Source organism: Cyprinus carpio, chromosome B6 (genome assembly GCF_018340385.1).
Source record: "Cyprinus carpio isolate SPL01 chromosome B6, ASM1834038v1, whole genome shotgun sequence".
NCBI lineage: Eukaryota > Metazoa > Chordata > Actinopteri > Cypriniformes > Cyprinidae > Cyprinus > Cyprinus carpio.
This window is the reverse complement of record NC_056602.1, coordinates 749,850-769,849: the sequence shown is the minus strand read 5'-3', so window position 1 is coordinate 769,849 and position 20,000 is coordinate 749,850. Positions and strand designations below refer to the sequence as shown.

The 20,000-nt window shown below is 35.0% G+C and overlaps 1 protein-coding gene across 1 annotated transcript in view; it reads left to right on the top strand.

Annotated features, from left to right (window-relative positions):
• LOC109086031 (ryanodine receptor 3-like) overlaps positions 1 to 6,137 on the top strand; it is a 68,848-nt gene extending 62,711 nt beyond the window's left edge. The window contains 6 exon segments of the mRNA XM_042725202.1: positions 1,390 to 1,450; positions 2,124 to 2,270; positions 2,387 to 2,521; positions 3,288 to 3,444; positions 5,663 to 5,727; positions 6,017 to 6,137. Of these exon segments, the coding sequence (XP_042581136.1) occupies positions 1,390 to 1,450; positions 2,124 to 2,270; positions 2,387 to 2,521; positions 3,288 to 3,444; positions 5,663 to 5,727; positions 6,017 to 6,121 (670 nt within the window). The 3' untranslated portion in view covers positions 6,122 to 6,137.
• Positions 6,138 to 20,000: the final 13,863 nt, after the last annotated feature.

The window sequence follows — 20,000 nt, the reverse complement described above, 5'->3', positions numbered from 1 at the left end:
ATTTTAATTTAATGTTATTTTATTTTAGTTATGTTATGTTATGTTATTTTATTGTATTTTGTTATTTTATTTTAATTTGTTATGTTATGTTATGTTATATGTTATGTTATGTTATGTTATGTTATATGTTATGTTATGTTATGTTATGTTATTTTATTGTATTTTGTTATTTTATTTTAATTTGTTATGTTATGTTGTATTGTTTATCTGTATTTATGTTTATAATTATTTTAATTTGGTTATGTTTATGGGGTATTTTATTGTATTTGGGGGGGGATGTGAGGGGGGGGGGGGGGGGGTAATTATGGTGTTATGTTATGTTATTGTATTAGTATTGGTTGTTATGGTTATTTTATTTGTTATGTTATGTTATGTTATGTTATGTTATGTTATGTTATGTGTTATGTTATGTGTTATGTTATGTGTTGTGTTATGTTATGTTATGTTATGTTATTGTATTTTATTGTATTTTGTTATTTTATTTTAATTATGTTATGTTATGTTATGTTATGTTATTGTATTTTGTTATTTTATTTTAATTATGTTATGTTATGTTATGTTATATGTTATGTTATGTTATGTTATGTTATGTTATGTTATATGTTATGTATGTTCTTTGTTATTGTTATGTGATTTTTATTTTAATTTGTTATGTTATGTTATTTTATTGTATTTTGTTATTTTATTTTAATTTGTTATGTTATGTTATGTTATTTTATTGTATTTTGTTATTTTATTTTAATTTGTTATGTTATGTTATTTTATTGTATTTTGTTATTTTATTTTAATTATGTTATGTTATGTTGTTGAAGCGGCTATTGTATTTTGTTGTATTTTAATTATTTAATTTAATTTATGTTATATGTGTGATTGGGATGTTATGTTATGGTTAGGTGTTATGTTATGTGTATGTTATGTTTGAGTGTATTTTATTGTATTTGGATTGTTAGTGGAGGGGAGTGGGGAGTTTAATTTGTTATGTTATGTTTATGTTATTTATTGTATTTTGTATTTTATTTTAATTTGTTATGTTATTATTTATGTTTTTGTTATTTTATTGTTATTTGTTTATTTTATTTTAATTTGTTATGTTATGTTATGTTATGTTATGTTATGTTATGTTATGTTATGTTATGTTATGTTATTTTTCCACTTTTAAAATTCCAGGGTTCCCATAGTTCCTAAATAAAAGTGAAATTTTTTGAGCTGATTGAATTAAAATAATTAATATATATTTAAGCTTTTACATCGTATTTTAAATTATTTTAAGCCACTTGGAGGTTTGCTGAGCCCCAGGACCTGATTGAGAACCACTGTAGAAGTCTTTTGATTTTAGCTGGTAATTAATCCTCTGTCAGACCTGTAAGAGTGACTCTGACTGTTCTTCAGGTTGAGCTCCACTGACACCAAGTATCACGTGTGGAAGATGGGCGTCGTGTTCACTGATAACGTGAGTGTGATTACCGTTTCACGAGATTGCAGGAATAGTTCAGCTGAAAATTCAAATTTTTTTTGAAAATCTGCTCACCCTCAGACCATCTGAGATCAGGATGAGTTTGTTTCTTCATCAGGTTTGTAGAAATGTTGCACTGCATCAGTCTAAACAGTGTCTCAGCAATGGATGCTCTGCAGTGAATGGGTGCCGTCAGAATGAGAGTCCAAACAGCTGATAAAAACATCACACAATAATCCACAAGTACTCCACAGCACCTCCAGTCGACTCTATGAACATCTGGAGAAGACAAAAGATGAAACAAATCTGTTTTGGCTTGTAAACGCTGCTTGATCTGTGCAGATTTCTCTCCTGATTCAGACCAGAACACTTTTTCACTGGAGGAAGTGTTATTATGGATTATAGACTCTATTTGAGTGCTGTGGATTACTTGCTTAATGCTGGATGTGTTTCATCTTTTGTCTTCTCCAGATGTCCACTTATACACTCAACCAAATAATACTACTTTAATCAGATTGACGGCTCAATCACCTGAATCGATGACTCTCATTCTGACGGCACCCATTCACTGCAGAGCATCCATTGCTGAGCTTTTTTCAGATGCCCTTCTCCTTTAATGAGATCATGATTGCTGATGCGGCGTCAGTTTCTTCTTGTTCTGTCGTTGCAGTCGTTCCTGTATCTGGTCTGGTACACCACCATGTCCATCCTGGGACATTATAATAATTTCTTCTTCGCCGCTCATCTGCTGGACATCGCCATGGGCTTCAAAACACTGAGGACCATCCTGTCCTCCGTCACACACAACGGCAAACAGGTTTGACTGCAAACGTTGTGGCTCTGGGGTTGGTTTTTCTCCTTTATTTTGATCTTTTGAACCGTATTCGTGTTAAACTGTGTGTGTGTGTGTGTGTGTGTGTGTGTGTGTCTCAGCTGGTGCTTACAGTCGGGCTGCTCGCTGTGGTCGTGTATCTCTACACCGTCGTAGCATTCAACTTCTTCCGCAAGTTCTATAACAAGAGTGCTGACGAGGACGAGCCCGATATGAAGTGTGATGATATGATGACGGTGAGTGACGGATTCATGCCATATAACTAGTGCTGTTGATATAACATGTTAATCTGTTGCAGTTAATTAAGGAAAAAATACCATGTTTAAATCGATTAAGGCATTTAACGCAGCCGCCCGTCCAGACCTTTCCATCATCTGCCACCGATGCAGTGTCTGATGATCATGATTCAGGACGACTGACTGTGTGTGGAGTCTATTAGAATGCAGTGAGATGAGCCAAAAAATAAATCACCCTCTCATATTTATATCATAAGTTATAGTCCAGCAACAATATCTGCACCATTGATTTATACAACAGTTCAACAATCAAGAAGTTCATACTCAAACTTCAGTTTGGTCTGTTTTGCTCAATTTCACTAATAAAATAGTTGCATTCAAAGCCACAGCAGAACTGATGAATCTGTTCAACACACGGCGGTGATTCGTTACAAAATGAATCCACAATTTCATCAAGTGAGTCAATGATTCAGTGACTCATTCATAAAGACAGTCACTTGATTCATTTCTGAATGAATCAGCCATTTGAACGAATAGGTTAAATGAAAGATTTAATATGACTGGCACTTTTTGTAATGTCTAGTCAATGCATTTCTCATTTAACACAATAATGACTTTAAATGATCTTTTGAGGGGAATTTCTCAGACCATCATGTAATTAATTATATTTAAAAATCTTAATTACTTTGACAGCCTTACATATAATATAATCAGCGAGAGACCGTGAGTGTGTGTGTTCACTCGCGTGTGTGTGTGTGTGTGTCAGTGTTATCTGTTCCACATGTACGTGGGTGTCCGTGCTGGCGGCGGGATAGGTGACGAGATTGAGGACCCCGCGGGCGACCCGTACGAGCTCTACCGGATCCTGTTCGACATCACCTTCTTCTTCTTCGTCATTGTGATCCTGCTGGCCATCATACAAGGTACCGCAGGATATATGTGTGTCCGTTTATTCACTGGGCTTTAAAGTGCCCCTGTTATGGGTAATGAAAGGTTCATATTTAGGTTTTGGGAGTCCCCAACAACAGGCTGACATGCATGCAAGGTCAAAAAACACTTTCATTGTCTTATAATATGCAATTAATTTTTCCTTTTTTGCTCAATGATTTTTTTTTCAAACCTCTCCTTTGCGTGACACTAAACTGTGATGATTGGTCTGATGACCCAGTCTGTTGTGATTGGTCTACTAATAAGGGTCCAATATTGCAAAACAATTGGTCATTGTCTGACCCTCCTTGCATATTCACTTTGTAAACTCTGGGTCGGTGCTTCTGCAGAGATGTAGGATGATTTCTAAGTTGGAGGAGAAAATGAGTTGGGAGTTTTTCAACATGCCGGATTTAGCGGTTGAGGCTAGAAGGGATACAGCAAAAACCGGAAGATAAGAATACATTGAATTTTCTACCTATTAGATTGTGTTTTATTAACATCTACACCTACCCCAACCCTAAACCTACCCCTTACAATAATGCAAAAATAGTAATTATTGTTGTACAGTGTGAGAAAAATGATGCTATATTGATGTACGCATGCCCATTAGTTTTTGCTGTATGGCATCTAGCCTTAACCGGGTTAACCGGTCTTCTCCTCAGGAATCCGCCGCGGTGTTTGAGGGAGAGAAGGTTTGAGTTTTCCTGGGTCTGTGTGCACAACAAGTGGGTGGGCATAAATACGCTAATGTTTCATGTTGACATCAACTTAAAACAGCTTTAGATTCGTTTTAAAAACAACTCATTTTCAGGACTCGGAGTCGACTCTTTCTTTTGAAAGACAATAACTTTATACACAGTGCACTTTTAGATTTAAAACTCTGCAGGATGTTTTCATTCACTCAGAGCTGTGTTACACACTGCATGAAAGGTAATTTTCAAAAATCTATAATGGAGACGCTTTAATGCATCTCATGCAGGGTGATTATAGTTCAGTAAGGCTAAAATTAAAACGATTAAAAAAAAATTTCATCACTTCCAAAAAAAATGTTTTCATTTGAAGTACTAAAATAAGTAAAATAAAAACTGCAATAACATGAATGAAAACTATGATGGGTCCCGGCGATGTAGTGTATGTGGAGAAGAGGAGCGGTCCAAGAACTGAACCCTGAGGAACACCAGTGACCAGTTGATGTGATTTGGATACCTCCCCTCCCCAAGCTCCCCTGAAAGATCTTTCAGTGAGACAGGATTCAAACCAGCGAAGTGGAATCCCTGTGATGCCCAGTGATGAGAGCAGACAGGAGGATCTGATGATTCACAGTGTCAAAAGCAGCAGATAGATCCAGCAGAATAAGAAACTGTGGTGATTGTGAATCATTGGCTTTTGCAATCCGTAACGGCTTCAGTGACTGACCCAGTAACACCGTCTGGTTGCCGATGGCCGCTTCTGAAAACCCGATTGGTTAACTGTCCAGCTGGTTATTTTTTGAAAGCAAAAGACATGATACCGTGGTTGAAACAACCTCCTCTTTGAGTTGTTCTCGCTATGAATGGCAGGAAGTGTGGAGAGGTGAAGTTTCAGTACTTCTGCCTCAGTGAGGGGACAGGAGGAGAAGAGGAGCGGTTTAGCAGTGGATGTGGTTGGTCTGAGAGAACACGTGTGTCTGAAGTACAGTAGATCTTCGGAGGAAGAGGACGCAATGTTTGGTGCAGTTTGTCGTGATGGGTGGTTGGTTTTTTCTGAAGTTTGAACACGTGTGTCTGAAGTGCTGTTGATCTTGTTGTGGAAATACTAAGATTATTTATTAATTACTTCAGCAACTAGCTGACAAAATAAGTTTAAGGGTTTTTTTTTTGATTGTTTGTTTTTGTATGTATTTCTTTTGTGGCTACGTTCCAAGAGAATTCTGGGTTTATACGTATATTGCGTTTTATAGTTTTAGTATCCCCAGAGAGGTACATTGAACGACTATCTTGTAAGTTATCTTGGTTTTGAAATCAGTCCTACTGTAATGATGATCGTGATGTATAATAAGACATATCATAAAATTTAACATACATTATAATATATATTATCACATTTAATTGTAAGATGTTTCATACAGTTTAATGTATCTTATCAGATGTATTGTGTCTGTTAATGCACTATATGTTTTCTAGATGTTCAGTCTGGTGCAGCTTTAACTAACTCTGAGTGATTTGTGTGCAGGTTTGATCATCGATGCGTTTGGAGAGCTGAGAGACCAGCAGGAGCAGGTCAAAGAGGACATGGAGGTACACACACACACACACACACACACACACACATCAGTCCGTCTGTGTTCAGATCAGTCATGATCAGTCAGTGGCTCCTGTGGCTCAGTGGTAGAGCATTGCGTTAGCAGCGCAAAAGGTTGTGGGTTCAATTCCAGGGCCTTGAACTATGCTCTCTCTCTTCACAGACCAAATAAAAAAAAAAAAAATTGTATATCCTGAATGCACTGTAAGTCACTTTGGACAAAAGCGTCTGCTAAATGCATGAATGTAAATGTAAATGTAAATGTCATGCTCTCTCTCTTCACAGACCAAATGCTTCATCTGTGGAATCGGGAATGACTATTTCGACACGACGCCGCACGGCTTTGAGACTCACACGTTACAAGAGCACAACCTCGCCAACTACCTGTGAGTGTCGCCTCATAATACACCAGCATTACATCAGCAGTTATTACAGCTCATTTATATACTACTGCAGCATTTATTAATAGCTTTAATTAGCACTTTTTTAGTTTTCATCAAAATTATAATAATTATTTTTGATATTTATATAATTTTCCCTTTTATTTTTATTATTTTAATTCAGTTAGATTATTACTACAACAACATCAATAATTTTCTAAAATTCACATTTTTTAAATAAATACACGTTTTCATCTTATATTTACTTTGTATTTTATTTCAACTTTACTTCAATTACCGAAAATCATTTATAGTGTATGTACCTGATCAACAAGGATGAAACAGAGCACACTGGTTTGTATCCTGCTCAACAGGCAAAGGAATGAAACAGAAGCACCCACTTGGTCAGGTACGTTCTCAGAAGATGATTGTATATTATTGTTAGTGCTGTCAAACGATTAAGATTAATCGTGATTAATCACATCCGAAATAAAGTTTTGTTTTAGATTATGTGTTGTGACGTCAATATTTATTATATATATTTAATATATATATAGATATCTATTATTTTAACTACACCCAACATAGGATATATTTTAAACAGATTTAAAGTATAACATTTATATATTTATTTCTTATATTTTTAGTTATCAGTAAATTATATTTAATATATAAACATAACATGTTTTTCTTAAATATTTACATGCATGGGTTTGTATTTATTTTGGATGAGATTAATCATTTGACAGCACTAATTATTGTATGAAATCTTTTTGTTGTTGATGTGCTTGAGATGTGCGTTCATTTCAAGTGTTTTATTTTTTTTAAACAAAAAAGTTTTATATAATAAAAATGATTAGTGTTTGATTTTTTTATTATAAAATAATTTAAATGTTTAAAGTAACTACTAATAAATTATTATATTACTACATTTATTTAATTAATATATAATTTAATTTATTTGTTGTATATTTTTTCCCCCGACTGGTTTTATTTCAGAAAGATTTATTTTGATTGTTTTTCAGAAATTATTTGTAAAAAAAATTCAGGATTAAATAATTTACTTTTTGTTTTTAATTATTTTTTTTAGAAATATTTTAATTTGACATTTTATTATTTAATTTTTTCATTTATTTATTTTTTATTTTTTTAGAAATTATTTCAATTTAACATTTTTATGATTTAATTCATTTTTACTACGTGTTTGGCATTTTATAATTTCATTCATTTTGATTGTTTTTTAGAAATTATTTTAATTCTACATTTTTTATGATTTAATAACTTGTGTTTTTATTTTTATTATGCTTAGAAATATATTTGAATTTTATATTCCATGATTTAATTCATTTATATTCCATGATTCAAGTTTTTTATTTTAATTTTACATTTTTATGATTTACTAAATTTTGTAAATACATTTTAATTGTTTTTATTTTAGAAATATTTTAATTTAGCATTTTATGATTTAATTGATTTTGTCGAAGTGTTTAATGCGCTCCTGATGGAAGCAGGCGATTGTTGCATGATGTGTGTGTGTGTGTGTGTTTTTTTTTTTTTTTTTTTTTGTGTGTGTTTTTCTTCTGTGTGTGTGTGTCTGCAGGAGTCGTACGTGTGGAAGATGTACCAGGAGCGATGCTGGGATTTCTTCCCGGCCGGAGACTGTTTCCGTAAGCAGTATGAAGACCAGCTGGGCTGAAAGAGCCGCGTTTCCTTCGGATCCAATCCAGTGCCAATTCAGTGGAGACTCTCTCTCTCTCTCTCTCCCTCCGTCTGCTTTGGTTTCAAACCTTACTTTTCCTTTTCAGTCCCTCAACAAAAGACAGAACAGCTCAACACGTTGCCTTCTTTGAGCCCAGAACCATTGCACAAGGTTTTTTCATGTTTTTTGAGAAACTCTGGGGTGATGCACAAGCGTTTGGACAGCATGATGCCAAAAGCACGCGTGTTTGTGCGTGTGTTCACACTCCCTCGGACCCCTTGCCTGCTTGCCCGTAGAGACGAGGAGATGCCTAACTCAAACCTTCGTCAAGTGCCTTACCTCCATCACATCTGAGCTATGCAAGACCTGCATTCCCTCCCGATGTCGTGGAGTTCTCCCCTCTCCCCCTTCCACTATGTAAAAGATCTAAACGTTTCTCCCGTTTCGTATGCCTTAGCCCTTCCGTATGTCGTAGCTTTGCTGAATTGTGCTTTTGTTTTGAAGGACAAATAAAGATATTGATGCAATAAATCTCTTCTGTCAAAGCAGCCTCTCATTTGATCTCTTCACACACGCTGTGTTCATCAGAAAAGCTTCTTCCTTCACCTGTCCAGCGGCGCCTTGCATTTACAGGTAAATTAAGCAAACTTCATATGAACTGAGCTCGAACTCTTGTGAAGTTGTGCAGGTCGTTTGTAATGTCACACAAACACCATGAAAACATGGATCCTTACAGCAGAGATTCACAAACTTCTGTCAGCTGAAACCCTTTGAGATTTTGAGTTTCAACATTTCAATAATTTAGCATCACATTCACATGTTTACGGTTCTCTGAGGTTGCGTTACTGTACATGCAGGTAAACCAATATATATATATTTTAAGTGCTTTATTTAAATATTTATTTATTTATTTATTTATTATTAATTTGGTTTTCATTATTTCTTTTCATTTTAAATTTTGATTAATTTATTTGTAAGTTTTATTTTGATTGTTTTTCAGAAATTGTTGTAATTTTATGTTTTTATGATTTAATTAAAGTACTTTTTGTCATTTTAAAAATTATTTTAATTATAAAAACTATTTTATTTCCTAATGTCTTTTTTTAGTTTTGTATATTTGATTTTTTTTCTTGAAATTATTTTAATTTTACATTTCATAAATTAATGTTTAGTAAGCATTTTATTTTGATTGTTTTATATAAAAAAATTTATTTTACATTTTACATTATGATTTAATTTTTATTATATACTTTATTTTGATTGTTTTTGTGTTTTTTGTGTTTTCTATTGTTTTTATTTTAAAATATATAAATTTTACAATTTTTATAAATTAATTTTAGTAAATGTTTTATTTTGATTTTATATAAAAAAAATTATTATAATTTAAATTATTATAAACTAAATTTATATATATACTTATATTAAAATTATATAATTTAATAAATTAAATATCATAAAATTTAACATCACAGAAATTATTACACAGTGATTTTATTATTATATGAGTCTGCTCTATCCCCAATTAATACTTTTATAACATCATCACATAATCCACTTAAGTCACCATTTCATGAACCACTCCAGTGCCCACATTAGTAGTCTGCTCGTGCCCTCAGTAGTGTGTGGATCTGAAGCTGATGATGTTCTGGTGTTTGGTGATGCTCCATCAGGCTGTACCAGTGTTGGCTCCATCAGGGTCTGTATTCATCCGTGTTCACACACACCCACACACACACACACACACACACACCCACCGGTGTTATTAACTCAATTGTACTTCTGGCTTTTGTGACCCTTTAGTGTACTGCCTCTGGACCCAAAACACGATCAATTCATTCAATGACACCGAGAGCCGCTTGAGGACAGCACAGACGCTGAGACAGACAGATGTGCCCAACCGCCCAGCAGGTGTGAAGTCCTTTCTTTTCTTGGTGTTTTATTTTCATCTTTAAAAAATTTACATTTAAATTTTTCATTTACATTCATGATTTAATACATTTTTAGTAATTGTTCTATATGATAAAAAATTTTTAATTATTGTAATTTTGCATTTCTATGATTTATTTAATTTTTATTTTGATTTGTTTTGATTTTTTAAATATTTAAATTTTGCATTTTTTATTTAATTTTAAAACACACAAATACATTTTATTTAAAAAATCTTATTAAAAAAATCTGACAATTTTAATTATACAATTTATATAAATAAATATAAATACTAGTGCTGTCAAACCAATTGATCGTGATATGTGTATATAAATACACACAAATACATGTATATATTTAGGAAATATGTTATATATATTAATGTATGTGTGTATATATATATATATATATATATATATATATATCACAATTAATTTGACAGCACTATTTAATTCACTTTTGTAAGTTTTATTTGCTAGATTTTTTAGAAACTATTTTAAGTTTGCATTTTCATGATTTATTTTTTGGTCATTTTATTTTGACCGTTTTTATTTAAAAATATCATAATTTTAATTTTTAAAAAATTATGATTTAATTCATTTTTTTTTAGACAGACTATAGAATATATTTAGTAGTAGTATTTTTTAAATTAATGTGTAATAATTATTTATTTATTCAATGTGGTACTCAGTCGCCAACTGAGTACTTTTTATCTCTGAAATCATTTTTGAAGCCCATTCTAGGGAGCATGAAATAAATAAATAAATCAATAAAAATCCCAAAGGATTTTTAAATGCATTTAAAAAAAATTTTATGCATAATAACGTTTCTGCAATGGGTCAGTTTAGTCATCTTGCAGCAGTACGTGAGTATACAGATTGTATATGTAGGTGTATTCCAGCACTGATCAGCTGTGGCTGTCGTCTTTTGTGCTGTTATAAATCTAGATCTGCAGACGTGAACTGAAAGCCCTTCAGACGCAGTAGTTTGCTGAGGGGGGTTCAGACAGACGGCTCTAGTGTCTCAGGAGTCTCTTTGACCGCTGGTTCTTAAAGGTCTCTCATCACACGAGGCAAAACTGACTAGTTTGCTAATAACAGAATGTCACATTGGGTCTAATTGGAGCATCAGCTGCTGCTGAGAGGAGAGACGTCTGAAGGAAACACGGCTGTCACCCGCGGAGACCAGACGGGACACAGTCAAGAGACTCATCAGAGGAGAAGAGAAAACACTTCTGCTGCATTACAGTATTGTGGTGTAAATTCATCTTCTGTTTAGAATCCAGTCCAGTTTGACGGATGAATCATGGACAGGTTGTGAGACGCCCAAAACAAAAAAAAAATCAAAAAAAGAAACCATGACTCAGATTACATTAAAAAACAACTATTATCTCAGCAAGAACAAATATTAACCGAGCAGAACAAAACAGTGACACCTAACTTAACAAAACAAGTGTTTACTTAAATAAAAGGGTAATTTTAGTGTCTGTTTGTTTGTTTTTTAAAGCAATTTCATGTGCTTTTGTCATTATTTATTCTTTAATAATTAAGTATGATTAATAAAATGACAACTAATAATTAAATTTATAGTAAATTATAAGTAAATAAAAGAAATTACAATGAAATAAAAGAAATATAAGTAAAATAAAGAATATAATTAATTTAGCTTTTATTTTGTTTTAATTTAAATGTTAGTTTTTCAGTTTAAGCTAATTTTAATTAGGCCTATTTGCCTCCGGGAGGCGCTTCAGGACCCTCTGGACAAGGACCAGCAGACACAGGAACAGCTTTTTCCCTACAGCTGTCTCCTTACTGAATTCTGCCCTCTGACACCCCTCCCCCCAACACACACACACACCAAACACACACACTTCTCACCCCTCCTCAACACTACATCTGGTTTACAAATAAACAAACAAAAAAACGGTTCACTTGTTATTACTTGCACTACTGACTATCCATCCACAAAACTGAATAACCCCTATGCAAACTTTAGATATCTAATACGCACACTAGTGGTTAGAGAATTTGACTCCTAACCCTACAGGTTGTGGGTTCGAGTCTTGGGCCGGCAATACCACGACTGAGGGCCCGGCCAATACCACGACCTGAGGTGTCCTTGAGCACAGGCAACTGAACCCCAACTGCTCCCGGGCCGCCGCAGCATAACATGATCACCCACTGCTCCAGGTGTGTGTTCACGGTGTGTGTGTGTGTGTTGTGGCACTGCATGTGTGTGTGCACTTTGGATGGGTTAAATGCAGAGCACCAATTCTGAGTATGGGTCACCATACTTGGCTGTATGTCACGTCACTTTTTACTGTCCATTGCACTAGTGTAAATTATGTTCATATGTTCATAGTTCTGCCTATAGTGTACATACACTTATTACATAATCCATCTGTATAGTATGTTCAGTAGTACACCTCTATCGTGTATATCATGCTGTAAGAATCTGTAAATTATGTCCATAGTCACTGCTATATCTGTATATTTATTGTACCTTTTGTAACATATTGTAGACACTGTATATCCTGTACTTACTGCTTATTGCACTTCTGGTTAGATGCTAACTGCATTTCGTTGCCTTGTACCTTACATGCGCAGTGACAATAAAGTGGAATCTAATCTAATATTATAATATTTATAGGTTTTGCTAAAAGTTTTTAATTTTTTTATCTAATAGTTTTTAGACGTGTGTGTGTGTTGTTGTTGTTGTTGTGTTTGTGTAGTGAGTTTTGTTGTGTTGTCCGTGTGTGTTTTCTGTGTGTGTGGGTCGTCTGTTTGAGTCCCATCCAGTCGTTGAGGCTGTGGATCTGCTTCAGTCTGCTGTGGGTTAATGAAGGTTTAAATGTCACTTACAGCCTGAAGGAAACACTAGACCACCTCTAACTCTGCATCTAATCAAAACAAAAGCTAAAACAAAATGTTTAAAGCTTTAAAAGAAGTATAATGTGTGTAAAACAAAGAAACCGTCCAACAATATCACATATCCTCACAATACCTCATATCCAAATATCTGTCTGCTAGACTCGTGGTGTGGGTGGTGTGTGGCGGAGCGTGTTTGTGGGTGCCGGGGGTGCCTGGTGTGTTGGGGCGGTGTGGTGGTGTGTGGGTTTGGGTGTGTGTGTGTGGGGTTCCGCGTGTGTGTGTGTGGGTGACGTGGGTGTGGTGTGTGTGTGGTTTGCGTGTGGTGTGTGTGTGTGTGTGTGTGTGTTGGGTGGGTTGTGCGTGTGTGTGTGTGTGGGTTGGCGGTGTGTGTGTCAAGGTGTTGAGGGGTGTGTTGTGTGTGTGTGTGTGTTTGTGGGTGGGGGGTTGTGTGTGTGTAAGTGTTTGAGGGGGGTTGTGTGTGTGTGTGTGGGTGTGTGTGGGTGGGGGTTTAGTGTGTGTGTGTGCTTGTAGGTGGGGGGTTGTGTGTTTGTGGTGGGGGGTGTTGTGTTTGTGTTTGTGTGTGTGTGTGTGTGTGTGTGTGTGTGTGTATGTGGGTTGCGTGTGTGTGTGTGTGTGTGTGTGTGTGTGGGCTGAACACCTGCTCATTGTGTGTCTCATCCAGTGTTCATTGCTCTTTATGTGCAGTCATTTATTTTATTGCACTTCTTTCACAGAAAAGCACTGCAGGTCTCCTGGATTCACATCAGAATACATCCGTAAACCCATCCATCTCCCCCTCCACAGAAAAACATAAAAATTAAAACCAAAACAACATCACAAATTAAAAAGGTAAATAATAGTCAGTTATGATTTCACTTTTACTTCACTGAGGAGTAATTCACCCAAAAATCAACATCTCACCCAGATTGTGCTGAAACACAGATGATTCTGTCTCAAGCTCACGAATCTCATTCCCATCTTCACATGCAGTCGAGCTGCTTTACAGCTGAATATACATATGCTTCAGAATTGATTAATTTTACAACATTGACACTGTTATTTTCCTTTTCATTTCTGCAGCTCTATTCAGTTCAAGTTTTGTTCTCATCCGATCGAATCAGTGTAGTTAAAACAATTATATGACTCAACTTTAACTTAAGCTCATCACTGGTGTGATCTGCAGAGGTTCACGTCTGTCCTTGATCTGACTCTAATGGGTTCAGATCAGTTGATGAAGCTGATGTTCAGATGAAGGACAGACGTGTGTCTGTGAGATGAATGCTGTTGTTTCTCCTGCAGCAGCAGCATCAGGAGCAGTGATCAGTGAATCCAGCGCTGGACTCAATGAAGAAGAGAAGCTGCTGAAGGTCTCGCTGGTGTTGTATTGCACAGATGGAGCATGTGATCGTCCTCTAGACAGAGCCGCACCGATAAACACAGAGTGACAGGACGGGAGCGCCTGACATTTCCTATGGCATGAGTGTGTATTTGTGTGTGTGTGTGGAGGAGCTCCATATGGTGTTCAGTAGAAACACACACTTGTGACTCCTGACATGTAGCTTCTGTGTCACTTTTGTGTGTTTCTGCCTGATGACACCTCGTTTCTGTGTGTGTGTGTGTGTGTGTGTGTGTGTGTGTGTGTGTGTGTGTGTGTGTGTGTGTGTGTGTGTGTGTGTGTGTGAGCAGCAGATGGTGTTCAGTGCTGGAGCGTTTAGGATTCACATACACTTCAGTAGCTCATAATCAGATGTGTTTGTTAAGGCTGAAGCTTAAGGTCCAATTATAATCACACACTCACTTTCATACTCGCTCTCACATGCACTCACTGTCACACTCTTACTTTCACACTCTCACTCACATATGCACAATCTCAAACTCACACACTTACACTCTCCCTTTCACACACACTCACTCTCTCACACACACACATGCATACACTCCTACTCACTCGTACTCTTTCACACCCACTTTCACTCACACTCAATCTCACACTCATATACATCTCCTACTCTCACTCCCACATGCGCACACTCACTTTCACTCACTCACTCACTCACACACACACACACACACACACACACACACAAATGCCCACACTCACACTAACACACTCTTACTCTCACACACTCACTTTCACTCACACTCACTCACACGCACAAATGCCCGCACATGCGCACGCGCACACACACACATACACACCTTCACTCACACTCTTTCAGACACTTTCACTTACACACTCTTACTCTCTTACAGTCACTTTCACACACACACACACACACACAGAAATGCGTGCACACACACTCATATACAACTCATACTAATGTACACACTCACACCCACACGCACACACTCACACATTCTTATTCTCACAGTCTCAATCACTTTCACTCCCACTCACTCACACACAAACGCCTGAATTTACACTTTCACTTGTTCTCTCACACTCTTACTCCCACATACACAAACGTCCAAACTCACACTCACTCATTCTCTCACACTCACTCACACTCCTTTACTCACACTCACTCTCATACACTTTCACACACACACACACACACACACACACACACACACACACTCTCACGAACAAACGTGTGCACTCACACTCATAAACAACTCATACTCTCACTCAAACACTCACTCACACACGCGCACACTCACACACTCTTACCCTTACACTCACTCCCGCACACGCACACACTCTTACTCGTACAACTTTTAATCACAAGCACACACTCACTTCCACTCACTCACATTCACACACAAGCACATACACTCACACTGACACACTCTTACTTTCACAGTCTCACTCACTTTCACACTCACTCACACACAAGCACATACACTCACACTGACACACTCTTACTTTCACAGTCTCACTCACTTTCACACTCACTCACACACAAGCACATACACTCACACTGACACACTCTTGCTCTCAAACTCACTCCCGCACATGCACACACTCTTACTCGTACACTCACTCCTGCACACTCACACACTCACTTTCACTCACTCACACACACACACTTTTCCATTGTCTTTTGGATTATTGTGGAAAATGAGCTCTGTGACCAGTGGAAGTTTAAGATTCTTATTTGTTTTGTCTTCTTAAAGAACACAACTTTTATGAATTTTGAAGCAGAAGTAAAAAGCTAAACGTACATTATAAACGAGCAGTATCACAGTCACGTGACTTCAACATCACCACCATTAATCTTCAGCAGCTCCTTCAGTCTTTATTTAAGAGCATTTCCCCGGTTTGAAAGTGACTGAGGACTTGTAATAGCGCTGTGTTTTAATGATATCAGTTATTTTTCGTGGCTTCAGAAGGGTCTTTGATTCAGGCGTCTGAGATCTGAAGATGAATCCAGTGAGAGGTGTCTGTGTTAACGAGCGTGGCTAACGAGCCGTGACTCAGGAGCGTGTAAAGGCCTGTTTAACATTCATATGTCAGGCGTGTTTTCAGGCTAAAGCCGCTCAGCGTGTTGTATGTCTCCTAAAATAAGTGTCCTGGTCTCCTGAATGCCGCTGTGGTGAGGAGACGGATCACTGCTGGAGAAACATCATCATTATCATCATCAACATGAGGAGCATTCAGAAACACAGTAACTGAACGACACCGTGATCTTTGGGTGCTTAGAAAGGATCTTCATAGTTAGAAATGATTGATATACAGTACTGTATACTTCATTTCTATTTAATGCATTCTTCTAAGTGTTTAACCACCTGCACACTCTCAGATTTAGTCCATATTGTGGTTGAGTTTTTATTGTTATTTATTTTAAGATCATCATTTGTTGTAGTATTAGTATTATTTATTGTCATTATTATATAATAATTAATGTTATCATAGGATAATAACAAATAATAATAAATTTGTATAATAGTAACAACAACAGCAACAGTTATTTATAATAATATATCAGTTTGATATAATATATCAAGTTGTTGCTAATGTTGTTAATGTTTTATTATTTATTAATTAAATAATTTTTATTTTTAATAAATGTTGTTGTATAGTGAAAAATAAATTAATAATAATAATAATAATATGGTTATATAAATATTTTTAATTTTTAGAATATTATTAGTAGTAGTACTAGTAAAATGGTATAGTAACAAGTTATGGTAATAGTTTTATAATAATAATAATTATTTTATTTTTAATGATAACAATTATTATGATTTTTAATAATAACGGTTATTACTATTATTTGTGTGGTTGCTGTTATTATTACTACAGTATAATAATTTATATAATAAATGATAATAATTTAAAATAACATGTAAATCATTTATTTTAATAATAATAATATATTAATATTATTATTCTGAATTGATATTAGTATTACTTATATATGTGTATATAATTAATGTTTATTATTATTATTTATATTATTATTACTGAATGAAGAATTATTCTTTTGTATTAATTATTTTTTATTAATTAATATTATTATGTTTATATTTTAATTCATTAATTAACATTCGCTATTAAATCATTATTAATGTTATTATTATTATTATTACTCAATAAAGAATTCTTTTTTATAAATGATTCTTCTGATGTCACTCATTCTCTGAATGCTGATAGCTGTTTAAACACACACACACACTGTAATGGTTTGTGTGCTGTAGTGGCTGTATGTCAGCCGTGTGAATGAGTGAATGTCTTGACATTTAGCAGCACATGAAGTCAATGACTCCATTAGGTTTATATTTGTTCAACATGCTCCGTGTTAATAATGCATGACCTGCAAAGGCCACACAGATTTCCTCGCTGAGCGCTTCCTTCAAGAACGACAGCATCTGCTGATGAACATCTGAATGAGAGAGAAGTTACAGTCAACATGAAAACAGCACACACTCACTTCATTTTGGTCAATTTCTCAGAAAAACAAGACGTCTTATCTTCAGTCATCTGGCATCTTGATTTTTGGATGTTTAGTCGTTTGTACTGTAAAACCCAGAGGAAGAGCATCAGATGAGAAGCTCAAGAGCTCTATTATTAACACTCAGAACGAGCTTCACGACACCAGAGCGACTGACGGGTTTGTTCCTAATGTTCTTTCACTGAAATCAGGTTAGAATCACATTAACCTTTCAGACGCTTTCTAGTGTGCAAAGATCACCGTTCTGACTCCAGAACACTTCAGTGGGAACCTGGAGATCCGGCTCAGGCTGATGGAGAGAACTGGGTCGATCGCTTTCTTCAGGTCACGGCAGAAAAACTAGTTCTGCACCTGGAGTTTGAGTTTGGGTGATATATTTAGTCTTCTGAGTGTCACCATATTCCCATGAGCATCATTTTCCAGATTCTGGTTGAGTCAGCTGTATAATCACTTTGTGTTGTTTTCTTTTCATGTTTAGGATTCAGTGCATCTCCAGAACCAGAGCAGGAGCGGTTCGTACATCATGTGGAAGTGTGTTTTAGATCCGCCGCTCTCAGCCCTGCATGATTCAAGACAAATTCAGATATTTCTGGTGTTTCTTTGTAACAATAAACCTCCTTTTGTTTGGAGATGGACATATTTAAAAAAATGTATATAGTATCAATTATATTCAATTTCAATTACTGAATTTTCTAGTAGTTTGTGGTGAATTTTTACAGTTTTTTTTATATGTACTTATTTATCCTAATTTTATATTTACATAATTTTATACTTATTTATTTTTTAATCACAAATAGCAATTTCTCAGCAATTTCTACCTGATGAAATATTTAACAGTTTCACAAAACTAGAAGCATGTATTAATTATAGAAATTTCCATGATTTCTTAATATTTTATTGACTTCCATGACCTTAATAATGTCTTGAAATCACATTCTGAAAATTAAAAAAATAAATAAAATGTGTTCAGAGATCCACATATTAAAATAATTATATATATAAGTATGTAAATATAATAAAATTATACAGTAAAATTTATGGAATTTATATATATATAAATATATTTTTCTTATTTTTTTTTACTAACAAATAGAAATTTCTCAGCAATTTCTACCTGATATTTTAACATTTGAGACAATAAGAAAAATGTATTAATTATAGAAATTTGACATCCATAAGTTCTTAACATTTTATCAGTTTCCATGACTTAAAGTCTAGAAATAATGCTTTTCAAATTCAAACATTTTTGTTTAGAAATGTATATATTAATATATTTACACAATTAAATAACTAATATGGTAATGATTAAATTATATAAATCTGTAAATATTTTTGTATGTTCTTTTAAACCCACAAATAGCAATTCCACAGCAATTTCTATACCTTATAAAAATGTAATTAATTAATTGTAGAATTTTCCATGATTTCTAAAAAAAATTTTTTTTTACTATTTTATGAATTTCCATGACTTAGTGAAGTCTAGAAGTATTTTAAAACAACATGCAGTTTTTAAGAGATGATATATTAAAATAATTAAATAAAATAAATGATATAGTACTAATTAAATCCCATAATTTTATAGGTATCAAGAACTGAATTGTCCAGTAGATTGTAGGGAATTTTTACAGGTTTGATTTATTTATTCATTCATTCAATATTTTTTCTCTCATCCTGGATAAATGAGGGAATGTTTAATAAAAAGCCCGACCTTTGTCTCTGGTTTGTGACAGTAGTTGATTAAAACAAAATGAAATAAGAATGATTTAAATCTTGATTTTAGCTGTTATTGATGCATTGGACAGATGCTTTCATTTGAAGCGACTCGCATTGCATTCACAGCATACATCATTCATGCTTTCTGTGTGTGAGTGTGTGTGTGTCGTTTCATCACAAGAACAGAAGAAGACTTACAGGAATATGCAGAGTAACTCATATTACAATAGCTCATTTATGTCCTTCAAACAGGTGACAAACAGGAAACCCAAAGCAAGAACATCATCAGACAAAACCAGAGGCAGAGCGGAGCAGAAGCTTCAGAGATCGATAATCCAAAAAAAGCCCACGTTACGCAGAGAAAGGTCAGAGAGACAGAAACACATCTCCATCATATGATCGTGTGGCTCTGATAAACGCTGACCTGAGGAAACTGCGTTTGCCTTATTATCAGAATTCATTCACAACACTGAAGACTAATAAAGCAAACGATTCACCGGCGGTCAGATGTGTTTATCGGGATGAGATGTCAGATGAGATGTGTGTGTGTTCAAACCAAAGCTGATTAAAGCGTAAGCTAAAGAGCAATCAGACAGAATGAGGCTGATGGACGGAGATACACACAAACACAGACGGATTGAGTTCAGGATCTGACACCAGAACGGTTCAGTCACCCGATCTGACCCTGAATCACACACTCATCTCAACCCAAAACCATGCAGGTTAGATGGGTTTATGACAGTCAGACATCTTAAAAGGCATGAAAACGTGCTAAACAATTATTGT